The sequence below is a fragment of the Pseudomyrmex gracilis genome, unplaced genomic scaffold, assembly GCF_002006095.1.
Source record: "Pseudomyrmex gracilis isolate BER0280 unplaced genomic scaffold, ASM200609v1 scaffold_17, whole genome shotgun sequence".
Taxonomy (NCBI): Eukaryota; Metazoa; Arthropoda; class Insecta; order Hymenoptera; family Formicidae; genus Pseudomyrmex; species Pseudomyrmex gracilis.
The window spans coordinates 140362-154978 of NW_018020601.1; the positions used below are offsets into that span (position 1 = coordinate 140362).

At 36.2% G+C, this 14617-nt stretch overlaps 1 protein-coding gene across 4 annotated transcripts; it reads left to right on the forward strand.

Moving 5' to 3' along the window:
* The first annotated feature begins 895 nt into the window (after positions 1-895).
* On the forward strand, positions 896-12697 carry LOC109864060 (transient receptor potential cation channel trpm). 4 transcript variants are annotated; one of them, XM_020444893.1, is made up of 21 exons: positions 896-1178; positions 2176-2354; positions 2877-2985; positions 3216-3298; positions 3825-3881; positions 4365-4551; positions 4654-4867; positions 5205-5364; positions 5480-5616; positions 5689-5845; positions 5937-6090; positions 6185-6493; positions 6593-7142; positions 7240-7451; positions 7554-7721; positions 8378-8437; positions 9416-9631; positions 9726-10074; positions 10172-10317; positions 10469-11059; positions 11168-12697. In XM_020444893.1, exons 3-21 carry the CDS (start codon positions 2899-2901, stop codon positions 12533-12535), a joined length of 5205 nt encoding a protein of 1734 aa, XP_020300482.1. In that variant the 5' UTR covers positions 896-1178; positions 2176-2354; positions 2877-2898; the 3' UTR covers positions 12536-12697. The 4 variants fall into 4 exon arrangements, with proteins under 4 accessions (XP_020300482.1, XP_020300486.1, XP_020300484.1 ...); XM_020444897.1 differs by lacking the exon at positions 8378-8437; XM_020444895.1 differs by lacking the exon at positions 3825-3881.
* The last annotated feature ends 1920 nt before the right edge of the window (positions 12698-14617 follow it).

Sequence of the window (14617 nt, forward strand, 5' to 3'; positions counted from 1 at the left end):
TTTAGTTTAGAATGTGTACATGTATATTACATCTCATAAATAAATCTCGAATTTCTCAAGGTTTTCATAACAGCATGTGTGAAGTAGACCTTAATTTAAAAACTTATTAAATAAATATTTCAATAGAATATTTTATTTTCTATATACATTATCGAATAAAAAAAAGAACATACATAATTGTCTTGCGGCAAGTAGTCTGAAAGTAGTCTTGGTTTAGATATTTATTTGAAAAATTTATTCATTTTCTTGTACGCGGTAAACTTGACAGTACATATATTGTCGATATCTTTGATAGAATGCTAAGATTAAAGGATGTTCTTGGCCTATTTTCGACGATAACTAGTAACGTTAACGTGAAGAGTGTTGTGCCACTCAAAGAATGGTGAGAGGGTTGATGTGAGTACAAATAAACTTGCTGTAAAGAAAAACACGTGTGTGCTATAATTAATTATAGATCGTTAGACGACATATATGTGGACGATACAAAGAATATGGATTCTTGTTTTTTTTTTTTTTTTTTTTTTTTTTTTTCTTTCTTTTTTAGCCTAAACTGACAATGAGATACTAGAATATATAATCAGACATAAAAAATATATAATATAGAAAACTTAATATAAAAACTTAAAAAATATATATTACGTACATTATACAAAAATATATACACATATTATGCACTCTATATTCTATACTGTAAAATTCTTAATTTTAAAAGTTTTTTATTTATTGTTTTAAAAAAGTTAAAAATTTTTTTAATTCAAAAATCTTCAAAATTTTGAATTTTATTTGCTCGTACACGCTGCAAGAGCGCAACAAGAACGTGCTGTTATCGAAGAAAAAAAAAACTAGAACTCGAAACACGATAGGAGAAGCGCAGTTAAAAGGAACAGGTCTTTAACTCGTGCCAGACGCGTCGCGATAATCGCGCACTCCTCTTCTTCCCGCAGTTCGTCGTGAACTCGCGCGTGCGGAGGGGTGTTCCGGGTTTTCTCGTATGCTTGTGTGGGACATTCTCGGGTTCCTCGGACAGCTGTCGAAGGTTGTTGTTCGCGTCCGTGGTGTGCAAAGAGGAAAATCACGCGTCGTCGTATCCCAACAATCGCCCAAGATAGAGTAACGTGTAAAATGCGTGCGATGAATGCAATCACTTGACAAGTTGCAACGTTTTGATTCTTGATGCGGTGAGTGCATGAACAAAATTGTGTGTGCACATTACGTATGTACAAATTTTTCTGACCTCTTCGTAAAAATCGGCTATACCGTCTCCGAAAATGCAAGTTTTTGTATTTCTTTTTACAATCTTTTAGAAACCAGAATTCAGATCGTAATTTATTTGTCTCCGTATATTGTTACCGTTTGATCACGGATGATCTTGTTGTGTGACAGAAAATGTTTTCTTTTCGCGACAATCTACACAAATTTTCCGAACCGATAGGATGCGCATTTTGCAAAAAGCTCCCTAAGATTTGCTTCGAATTCGATTTTTCATATATTCTCCGTGTATTACGCGTGCATAAATATAAGATTGTTAAAATTTATTAAGATTATTTTGTTTTTCACTTTTATTATCCCGAATTATTTCTCTTCGCAAGAGCGTGATCGCAAGACTTTAACAAGGGTGGGAGAGAGAGAGAAAAAGCGAAAGAGACAAGTGTCAAGACAGTGAACATTGCAATGAGAATTATTTGATGTAATCAGCAATTAAATGCGTGCTGAGACGACGCACGCGACTCGTTTCTTCGTAATTTCTTTTCACTGTTTTTTTTTTTTTACGCGCCTTCGATCGCGTTTTTTAGTTAACGGCAGTGACGACGCGCAGAGGTTAATTCGCCACATGATCGCGTACATGGCGGGCCGTCACTTTTCCCGCCAATTTCAAACTCCAGTGAAACAAGCAAAAGCGATTACGTAAAATCGACGGCACGTTGATCAGAGTCGATTGTGAAAGTATTTCTCTTCTCCGATGAAAACGATCATATTGACGATAGCGCGTTATGTGGAGTCTCATCCTCGCGTATTTTCTACACTTTTTCCAGCGATAAATGTATAGGCAAAAAAAAAATAATAATCATTGCTCTAAAATTCCATAATTTTTTCTCGTCTAAAAAACTTATTTTTTTTTTTTTTTATTGTGGCAATTCCACAACATTCTTATCGGTGTCACGATTGTTCTTTTAGCTGGCACAATATTTTGTCGTAAACAACCGTAACCGGAATAATATACAAAACTTACGGTGTAATCTTTTAAATTGCGAGAGTGTGACAGAGTCGCTGCTGTTCGAGCCGAATGGTTTAGCGCACTTTGCAATTATCATTCGCAAACAAAAATGATCGTCAAGAACAAATCCTGTCGATTGGTGAGTAAAAAAATACGTATTCGTAAGTATAATTCTTTAGTAATCGCAGCGATGTGTGTGCAAAAACTTCAGATATTAATATTATTTTATCTTATTGTAATTAATATATGTTGTTTTATATTTTGGATATATCGGCTATTGTTAAAATACACAACTGTATAATTGAACATTTTAAATAATTGCACATTTACGCAATAACGCAACTAAAAATTGATTGACAAATATGTGCAAACAGTAAATATTATTCGGATTTTAATAGACTTCTTATCTAACAGATATTTATCTTATTTTTGTTGCACTTAAGTTTCTCGTTTTTTTTTTTTTAATTAAAGTTTGTTATTGTACGATATCATGTGGAAAATTTAAAACAGACATTTCCAGTTATTAAACTCAAGATTTATTATGCAGAAACAATTAGAACAATGATTATTCTGTCAATTGTTATGTTGATCAGTTTCTACTTTGTTTTTTCTGATTTTTGATCAGTTTCTATTTTGTTCTTTTTTTATTTTTTGTCATTAGCACACTGTTTAAGTTAAAGTGAATGCAAGCTTCATCTCACAGCACAATGGCAATTGGAAATGTTATCTGTGGTACAAATGCCCCAAAAGTGAAGAAAAAGAAAGTTAAGGTATTTTTCTTTTTGTCGATCGGCTTTTTATTATTATTTCAAAGAGATATTATTACTCTCACAAGAGCTGTGTTTTTAGTTATTTTATTTTCATCACGCATTTGGTTTATTTTCATTGTGTTACAATAGAAACACTTTAGCAAATGAAAAATACTATCAAAAAGTTTTTTTTTAAATTAACTAACTTTTGACTTTTGTAACATTAATTGTTACATTTGTACATATTACAGACAACTGAACGCAGTTGGATAGAGGCGACATTTCAAAAGAGAGAATGTACAAAGTTTATTCCAAGTGCAGAGGATGATCGTAGGTAGGAGTTCTGTGTGAAAAATACTACTAAAATATAAATATTTATATTAGCTTGTAGAAAAAGGAATATATTATAAATGAACATATTTATATAATGCTGAAACTATACTAAAAACAATCTTATTTAATATTTTCTAAACTAACAACATAATATAATAATATAATAATTGTTAATTTGTGTCTTAAAAAATGTCTTACTCAATAAACAATTGTGTGTTACGTTGTGAATAAAAATGCAAGCGTGTGCTATAGAGTGTGATTTTAATCGTTTAAGAAAATTCAAAATAGATGTACATCATTTCATATTGGCTCTCATTAGTCTACTCTTTCGCTTGCAATTCGCTTACTTTTTAGTCATTTCACTGTTGTACCGTAAGTAGATTCTATGTGTCTTTATCACTCTAGTTTATGTTTTGCACATCTATTTTTGATCAGAAATTTTGAGATGCATTTACATTCGTGTCCAACATTTCCTTATTCACATTTCGATTTGATTTACTTTTTTTTTTGTTTTATTCCATTTGTAGGCTTGTTCAAGTACAGGGAGATACAAATGCAGAGTATGATGTGATCACTTCTTCCAGGTGAGAAATTTCTGTGCATCCCGCATGGACATCTGTATGTTTTTGACTTCGATAAATCCATCTTTAACTATCCTATGTAACACTCGCGCGCATTTAACTTCGGATACAATGAACACTTACCGAATTCACATTCTTCTTGCACTACGACCATCTTATTACATGAATTTTGTATGTCCAATGATCATTTTCAATCCACATAAAATCATAATTACATTGAGTTTTAAATATTTGCTTTTTCACATAAATCTTCCATATTCAACGATAAAAAGAAAAAATGTATATTCTACATTTTTATATATAATATTTATATTGATTTTTATTATAATACGTATATATGACATCATCAAACCCTCATGCTTTATAGCATACGCATAACAATTTATGCGGTACAAGAAAAACGGTAAAATTACTAAAATGATAATGATAACTGTAATCACACGCATGAATCAATTTGTTTTTCTAAACTAATGTACTATTATATAGATGTTGCTGTGGCAATTCATACACCCATCATTGTGGAACCGGGGCGGATGTTCAGAGTTATACTGACATTAAAGAGAAAGAGAAGGATCGCGAGCAATGGTCTCCTGGAAAGAATACTCGTCCCTTTCCCACTGATGCATACGGTACCATAGAATTTCAGGGTGGTCCGCATCCTACAAAAGCACAAGTATATATATACATATATACATATACATACACATACATATATATATACATATATTTGAGTATATGTTTTATTTTTGAGTATATATTTGAATATTGTTTGCAGTATGTAAGATTGGCTCATGATACGCGGCCAGAGCCGATTGTACAACTCTTATGTCGAGAGTGGAACTTAGGTCTGCCCAAATTATTGATCACGGTCCATGGTGGTCGATCAAACTTTGAACTTCAGCCTAGTCTGAAGAAGATTTTACGGAAGGGCTTATTGAAAGCTGCTAAAACAACAGGAGCATGGATATTCACAGGAGGAACAAACACGGGTATACTTTTATTTATGAAAACCGTTGCGTGTTTCAATATATATACATTATCACTGTGTTCTATATAATGTGACAGATGTACAATTTTATTTAGTATATATAGTAGCCTCGCTAACGTGCCGAATTTTTCCCTCGGTATCTTACCGGGAGTCATCCCCATCAATTTCTAGAAGTGCTTCGCCGAGGCTTCGCGCGAATTGGTGGAGATGACTCTGCGGCGGTCAAGCCAATCAGATAACAGCCGGCAATTTTCGGAACGATATTTCTCGACATTTTTTTGTTTGCGGAACCGAGAAGTGGAAAGTTAGCGAGGCACTACTGTATGTGATTTTTATAGGTGTTACACGACAAGTCGGTGACGCGTTGTTGTTGGAACGTTCTCAGCGACAGGGCCGCGTAGTGAGCATTGGTATAGCACCTTGGGGAATTTTAGACAAAAGCCATGAGCTAATTGGTCGCGGTGGCGAAGTATCGTACGATTGCGTTTCTTCGCCATGGTAAAAGAATTTCATTTTATAATACACATATGATGCAAAAGCATATTGCTAAAACATACTATGAAAGTGTATTTGTTTTTTTATGTCTAAAATGTTGTTGCACATCACTTTGCAGGACCAAGTACACAGTATTAAATAATCGACACGCTTACTTTTTACTAGTAGACAATGGTACTGGCGGTCGATACGGCGCAGAAATTGTTCTTCGTAGAAGATTAGAGAAATATATCTCAAATCTAAAGTTACAACCATGTGCGTACTTTTTTATAATGATCGAATTTCTCGCTGTGACTTCGCAAGTGTTTAATTCCAAATTTTCCACAGATACTCACAGCAGCATACCTGTAGTTGCTTTAGTCATTGAAGGAGGAACAAATACTATCCGCGCGGTTTTAGAATACGTGACAGATGATCCTCCTGTGCCTGTGGTAGTTTGCGATGGCTCGGGACGTGCGGCCGATCTAATTGCTTTTATGCACAAGTATTTGCGACAATTTTACATTCTTATATGCCATGTGTCTACAAAATATAAAATGAATATATTTATGCGATAACACGCACGTGTATTTTAGATGGAGAGATGGTCAGACCGGTGACGGAGAAGGGCCGCTCGAGGGAGTCAAGGAACAAGTTATAGAAACGATTAAACGCACGTTTCAAGTTTCCGTTGAACAGGCTAACCAACTCTGTTCAGAACTATTGCAATGTACACGAAAGAAACATTTGGTAGCTAAATGTTCTATTATTGCGAACAAGATATATTGTTTTGTGTATTGCGTAAATCTCGAAAATTTCACAAATACAAAATTTGTATTTGCAGATCACAGTGTTTAGGATATCGCAGGACAGGCCGCAAGAGCTCGATCAAACTATACTGACAGCTTTGTTTAAATCAAAACAATTATCCCCAGCTGAACAGTTGTCTCTTTCTTTAATATGGAACCGGGTAGACATCGCCCGAAGTGAGATTTTTGTGTACGGTCAAAAATGGCCGTCTGGTGCTCTGGATCAAGCCATGATGCAAGCGCTTCAGCATGATAGAATAGACTTTGTGAAACTCCTGTTAGAAAACGGTGTTTCCATGCGGAAATTTTTATCAATACCTCGTCTCGAAGAGTTGTACAATACGGTGAGTTAATTTTTCATTCTTGAAGTTATTTTTCTCAGCAAACAATTTGATTTTTATCTATTAAAGAAAATTAAATTTTTATTCGACGGAAATATGTAGAAAGAAGGACCGTCGAACACATTAGGTTACATTTTGCGCGACGTACGGCCAAATATTCCGCGAGGTTACATGTACACGCTGCACGACATCGGTCTCGTAATTAACAAACTGATGGGCGGCGCTTATCGCGCACAATATACGCGTAGACGATTTCGCGTCATCTATACGAAAGTGATGAAGAGATCCGGTGGTGCTCATCAACAGCACATGCACCGGAACAGTTGCGTTCCGACTTGCAATACGCGCTATTACGCGGGTTCGGGCAGCAAGTCTGACAGCTTGACCATGAGCCTGCTCGCCGAGACACTACCAGCTAATCGCGATACACCTCTCTTTGATTACCCGTTCAATGAGCTGTTGATTTGGGCTGTGTTAACAAAACGTCAGCAAATGGCTCTTCTGATGTGGCAGCATGGAGAAGAGGCGCTGGCCAAGGCGCTGGTCGCGCTAAAATTGTACAAAGCGATGGCGCACGAGGCGGCCGAGGATGATTTGGAAACTGAGGTTTATGACGAGTTGCGTGGATACGGCAAGGAATTTGAAAACATAGGTATGATTGAGTGTTGTAGAAGTTGTTTTTTCAAATGCGAAACTAATATCACGTAGCCAAAACGCTAATTACATCGAATCTCTGTTTACACACATAGCACTTGAATTATTGGATTATTGTTACCGACAAGATGACGATCAGACACAGCAATTGTTAACTTCGGAACTGCAGAATTGGTCGGGGCAAACGTGCTTGTCTCTCGCGGTTACGGCGAATCATCGACCGTTATTGGCACATCCTTGTAGTCAAATTATTCTGGCCGACTTATGGATGGGAGGTCTTCGTACACGAAAAAATACTAATTTAAAGGTGCTTATTTATAATCTGATGTGATTCTCTCTCCAGTCCGGTTTGTAACTTATTAATCAAATATCGTATGTAAGAAATATATTCGTTAAAATATATTATCAGGTGATCTTGGGATTGTTTTTTCCTGTATACATAACGCGATTGGAGTTTAAAAGTAGAGAAGAATTGCAATTGATGCCACAGACGCAAGAAGAACATTTGATATCTCTGGAAGACGAGAAAGAAGACAGCGATTCCGAACACAGTACACCAGCTGGACCGGATGTTGAGGTAAATAATTATTTATTTTAATAAACAACGCACTGTCAAACAATTATTCTTTTAAGAATTTCAGATGTACTCAGTTAATATTCTACTATACATTTTACTTTTCGAAGGCTTTTATAACGCAACAAGTGATAAAAAAAAATAAAAAAATAAAAATCACATGCAATTTACTACGAAACTGATGTGGCATAATAATACGGTTGCTGGGTTTTGAGTAAAAACTTCCATATCAACACATGATATCTCTGATGATTAATATTCATTTAAATAACACAGTTCAGTATTACCTCTTAGTTTCCATTCTTTGCTTATCTTTCTTTTGTTTTAACAGAAATTATTACATCATATTTCATCGTTATATTTAAAAACGATATAATCTTGTCTTTAGCTTGTTTTCTTTTGCTTACACTTAATAATATCTGCGCCGTTAACTCTCTCTCTCTCTCTCTCTCTCTCTCTCTCTCTCTCTCTCTTTTTCTCTCTCCCTCCCTCTCCTCCACCCTCTCTCTCTGTCGCACCATACGTATCGTAATTGCTGGATTAAGGGATGCGTTTTCTCAATAAATATTTTCGAAGATTAAAATTATTCTCTACTGAACTATGGGTGCACATTGAATTATATATGGACTATGTGGGTATGCGTATTAATTATTTTTTAGAAACGTCTGCGCAGGAGCCTGAGCATACGCAACAAATCCACCAGTCAACAGGGCGTTAAGGTATATTCTATACTGGCCTGAACACGCAGTGACCTTGTACAATAATCTCACACTTTCTGATGCACTTTTAAGCTACTTTTTTATTTATACTTGTTTACTTTTAGTTCTCACAAACATCAATATCATCATGTTTCAATATCACAGTAATTGCTTCATATATATTGCAACATTCATTCAAACTCTAAATCAGACTTTAAGAAATGTTCTTGAAAATATTTAGAATATATAACTTGTATCATATGATAAAATACATATATGTATATATACTTGTGCATTTTTATGTGCTATACACAATAAGTTGCCGATTTAAATAATTGATTATAAACAAATTGATTAAATTTTTGAACTGTGCAATTCAACTATTTCTTTCTAAAATACATCGTATATTTACACTATCGTATATTTATGTTCGTATATACAATATTACGTGGTAATTAACTGTAATTTATATTTAATGTATATTTTCCCAAGAATTTATTATTATATATAGTATTTTTTTATTTAAAAATTTGATATTTTTCTAAATTTGCAAAAGAACTTTGAGATACAAGACAATTATCTTTACTTATTGAGATCTTGCGTTTCAATTTTTGCTTATTAGTATTAATATAAATTTTTAGATTAATAAAAATCAAAATATGTATTATGCGCATTTACTTATCAATTTTACGCCTTACAAAATACACAACTTTTCCTCATCTTCTGAACAAGTAATTATATTTACTTATTCTGTCTCTTTCTTTGTCTATAATATGTCTCTATTACTTGTCATGGTGCTTTTTTGGTGAATGGTTATAGAGCGAATGATCGCGCTAAATTGACTTTTCTTTATCCTTTTCTATTAAAAGTTTTTCAAGTTTTTCCGATATCAATACCTATTTAACCATGCACTGAGAAATTCGTCAAGTTTTATGTATGTTAATGTCTATTCCACGTGATTCATTCGAACGGATGTAAATTATTCGCGCTTTTCTATAGGCTTTAATCAGCAACGAGCATAGTACAACAATAATCAAGGAGACGATTGTCCAAGAAAACGGTAAAGTACTTACGGACAATGACGATGGTGTGCATCGCGTTTACGATCGTCTTCGACCTGAATATTACGATAACAAAACAACCAGGCCGTTAAGATTGAGAAAGAAACTGTACGAGTTTTACACCGCTCCGATAACAAAATTTTGGGCGAACGCCGTGAGTAATATTAATGCTTAATAGATAAAAATATTGTTATACTCTACTGCCATTGTAACGTTGATATAACTTTTGTTTTTGTTTTGTTTTACAGATAGCGTATATTATCTTCTTAATTTTTTTCTCGTATTGCATTCTGGTGCGTATGACCGAGCAACCATCTTTGGCGGAAATGTACGCGATCGCGTATATTTGCACGCTCGGATGCGAAAAGATACGCGAGATAGTTATCGCGGAACCGGCAACGCTCTCGCACAAATTTAGCGTGTGGGCGTGGAATATGTGGAATCCGTGCGACGCAGCCGCTGTCATATTCTTCCAAATTGGTCTAGCTTTGCGTCTGCGAAAGTCGACCAAAGACATTGGTCACGTCATGTACTGCGTCAATTGCATGTACTGGTATCTACGATTGCTTAACATCCTCGGTGTCAACAAATATTTTGGTACGCTTAATATTAAACCAGAAGCTTATAAGTAGTGTCCTTTTTTTTAAATTTCCGAATATTTCGATATATTTGTTATATTATCAATTTTATGTAGGTCCTCTTGTAACTATGATGGGAAAAATGGTTAAGAACATGGTATATTTTGTGGTGCTTTTATTGGTTGTGCTCATGAGTTTCGGTGTGGCCAGACAGGCTCTGTTGGTACGAAATTCTGATCCAAAGTGGCGCATATTACGAGATGTACGTGCATATTCTTTGGTGGTTTTTGTCTTACACTTTTGCTATACACTTGAAAGAAAACTTTCCGTGCGTGGAATTGTTTCACAAATATAATAATATAATAATTATGTTATTATTATTATAATTATTTTTTTCTGGCGTCGTATTTCAGGTGTTTATGGAGCCGTATTTCATGCTCTACGGAGAAGTGTACGCAGATAACATAGATCCTGATTGCGGAGACGATCCGGGAATGATATCGTGTCTTCCGGGCCGTTGGATCACGCCTGCTGCAATGTCCGTGTATCTTTTAATTGCCAATATTTTGCTGATAAATCTGTTAATTGCGGTATTTAACAATATTTTCAATGAGGTGAATGCTATAGCTCATCAAGTCTGGATGTTTCAACGGTTTACCGTCGTTATGGAATACGAGCAGAAACCAGTTTTACCGCCGCCGCTTATAGCAATTTGTCACGTATATTTACTGCTGAGATATTTTCTGAGACACATTACTCAAGGTAGAAGCGGCACCGGCGAGACCTGCGATAACGGACTTAAATTGTTCCTCGAAGCCGACGATATGGAACGGCTTTATGACTTTGAAGAGGATTGCGTCGAGGGTTACTTTCGTGAACAGGAGCTCAAGTTGCAAATGTCTACGGAAGAACGTGTGAAAATTACGACGGAACGCGTAGACAATATGCATCAGAAAATCGAGGATATCGATAAAAAAGAGAGCACTCAGAACGCATCTCTTCAGGTATGAAATAAATCCTTTTATTTATATAGTATAACAGTTTAGCATACATTCTTATGTTTAGCAAACATAAAAAAAAAAAAAACAGTAAAAATCATCTTGAACTTATAGGCAGTGGAATTTCGTATTCGCAAACTAGAGGAGCTGAGCCAACAGACTTTGTCGCATCTTGGAGTGATACATCGTTTTATGGCAACGTATATGCCGAACGAGGGCTTAGCCGGTTTAGAGACATTCGACAGTGTTCGGCAACGTCGAGTGTCCGAGCGATCGGAAGTTTTTTCCGAAGCCGATTCTCACTCGCAACTGCCAACAATCGCGCGGCGCAAGCGGCTTCTTCGTTCTTATACCGACGCCGCTTTTCTGAGTGTTGGCCAGCCGATGGAGGACGACGTTCTCAAACTGTCCGAGACGGTGACTTCGCGCGAGAATCTCAGCAGACATGATTCTTCCGTAAGCGTGGACGCTCATGTTGTTCAGGACGATCTAAAAACGACTACGAGCATAGAAACGGAAGGTAGCAAGGACGTTCTTGAGAACGAGGCGGACGGCAAAAAGGATACACTATCCGAACGTGATTTGAGCCGTGAACCTAGTAGAGAAGTGACGAGCAGAGAGACGAGCAGGGAAATCAGCATTGAAGCCACCAGCAGGGAAGCAAGCAAGGAGCAGAGCAGAGAAGTTAGCCGAGAAACAAGCAGGGAGCCCAGCAAAGAAGCCAGCAGTGAGAATCCGCCCTCGGACACCAGACAGGACTCGACGGAACGCACGTTCAGACAAGATTCCACGGAACAACGTGCGATCCGACAAGATTCCGCCGAGACGCGTAGTACGTTCAGACAGAACAGCAGAACCCGATCGGAATCGGACGACTTCATGCTGATTCAGGCTCCGCCCGGTATTCAGAGAGGCGTTACTTGGGCAGAGCCTCGCGTGGCTGTTATCCCGTCGTCCGTCACGTCGGCCGGTAGCGCGCAACGATCGATTCTGATGACGATGCGCGCCGAGTACACCAGCATCACAGACGAACTCGAAAGTTACTGCGGTCTCTTGAGCCCGCCGCGAACGCCACCGATTTCGCCGCCACCGCGTGCGCGCAACATGTCCGATCCCGAAATGGCGTGGCAGATCGAGAACGAGCATCTGCGCGACGCGGAAGAGTGCGACTATCAGCAGATGGAAGATTTGATCCAGCGACGTTACCACGATGACGGTGACGACGACGACAGACCGTCGTCGGGCACGCACGCGGACGAGGCTGGTGGCGTCGCGTGCTTCTTCAGTATGACCGAGCATCGTCAGCTGCGCCGCGCTTCCGCGATCGACGAGGACTCTCGTAGGCCGCCGCCGACGATCAGCGTAACTCGCGAAATCGAGCAAACGCTTGCAAGGCCGCCGATACGCGACTCGGAAGCAACTGATTCGAGTGAGAAAAATCTAACTACTGTACCTGCGCCCGCTTCCGAAACTATGTGTTGAATGAAAAGAAACAATGAAATTATGTATATTGCTCGTGCGGAGTTTTTTTTCAAAATCAAATTTTGACTCGTAAAATGATTTACGTGGCTTTTTGATCAATTTTTTTATTATTGGGTACTTTTGTATTAAATTTTGTTTTTAAATCGATTGTTTTGTTATCAATGAACGTGTGTGTGTGTGTGTGTGTGCGCGCGCGCGCGGGTGCACGCTGAAGTTTAATTATTTAACAATATTTTGTTGACTATTATCTTACGGAAGGAAAAAGAGAAAAAAAGGATATGTTAATCTATACGGATTATTGCAAGAAAATCAATCCGTAATATATCTTTCATAATTTTTTCTTTAGAAAAATCTATCTTGGGCTTTGTACGCTCACAAATATGCGAAACAATTTTCGCGTTTTCTCATGGCCTAAATAATAAATTTCTTAGTAAAACTAAGTAATTGTAACACTTTTATGTGCAATAATACGTGTATTTTTTATTGACTCTTTTATATTATTACAGATATGACTACTTTTAAATCTCTTCTCTAGTAACTGCGCGAAACGTAATAAATGTAAACTATCATTGATATTTTTCAACATATTAATAATTGTGTATAGTATTAGAAAGCGTTTAGATTTGAAAAACTCTTTTTACATACTAAAATCACACAGGATTTATTTACTGCATCTCCGTCTTAAACTTATCTGGTGCATCGAATTCTATGAAAGTGTTGCAACGTGTTCCATGATAAAATGAATAGGTTGTAATGCCTCTCTATTTCTGTCCGTCACGTTTTTATGCATTTTCTGCATTCAATCCTTCCAATTAGATTGACGTATATAAACTGAGCGATTTTATATGCACACGTTTACTTAGCACGAAAATGCTATTTTTAGGACGAAATATCAAAAAGCGTGTAACGCGCGTATTGTACATATAAGTATATATATATATATATATTTATGCAACTTATTAATATTTTGTGCATGATTTAGATACGACTATTGAATGAAATTATTCAAATTTATGAAACATTTAGGATAAAATATTCAAGCTCACGTACCACAATCAGATCCTAGATGTAAATACGTTGGCGCGTGAATCGCAAGAGAATTGTGGTTTTATTATCCCTACTGCCGGATAACTTTAACGAGATGAGTTTTTGACGTATATTTAGGGCCTTACACAAAACGCACTTTCAGCTGCGTGAGACTTCAAGGACCATTCGAAAGCGAACCATATCACGCAGATACGTTCGAACCGAACTAAGCCAGTCTGTGTTAGTACAATTGCAAAGTATCTAAAATCTAAAACTTTGATATATACACCTGTACCTAAAATGCCTAAATATGTATAAAAAAAAAACGTATATTGTGAACGTACAGTTAAAAAAATCAGAGAAAGAAGATAAATTCAAACGTATTTGACATATGTTTGACTTAACGCTTATTTTAAATGTTAAATATTACTGCGTGACTTAATCGTTATTAACCGTGAAAACTGATGCATCAGTTTGTTCGCTACGTACTTTAAATACGTTTAAAACAACTGTTCTTTCTCTGTTTGGTATGTGTTTCCTTGTCAGTTTTATTTTAATCATTGAAAATATATACATAACATAGTTATTTTAATCATATTATTACGTATATATATATGTGTGTACACAAAATTGTTAATAGAGATGACAAGTTTATCATGGTGGTGTCATGTTGGTCTCTTTAAATAATTCTACACTCAATACAAAATAATAAAAACTCACGCATTGTTCTAAATTCCAGTGCACTTGAACTTTTCATACTATTTGGATAAACTAAAAAAATATTCACCATTGTAAATATTTCTATCTCTTTAATGATTTTAATGTAAAACGTGATCGACAACTTTCTCAAAAGACATATACATAATATTGAGAAATTTTGAATATAATAATAACAATAACACTGAAAAATGATAATAAATTCTTAATTCAACAAAAGAGCCTGGTGCTTCTTTAGAATGAGGCTTTTTGACTTTATTATTATATCGATGTATGTGTAAATCAAAAGAGCAATATTATATATTTATAAGATACACACGTTAGTACATATATTACTCT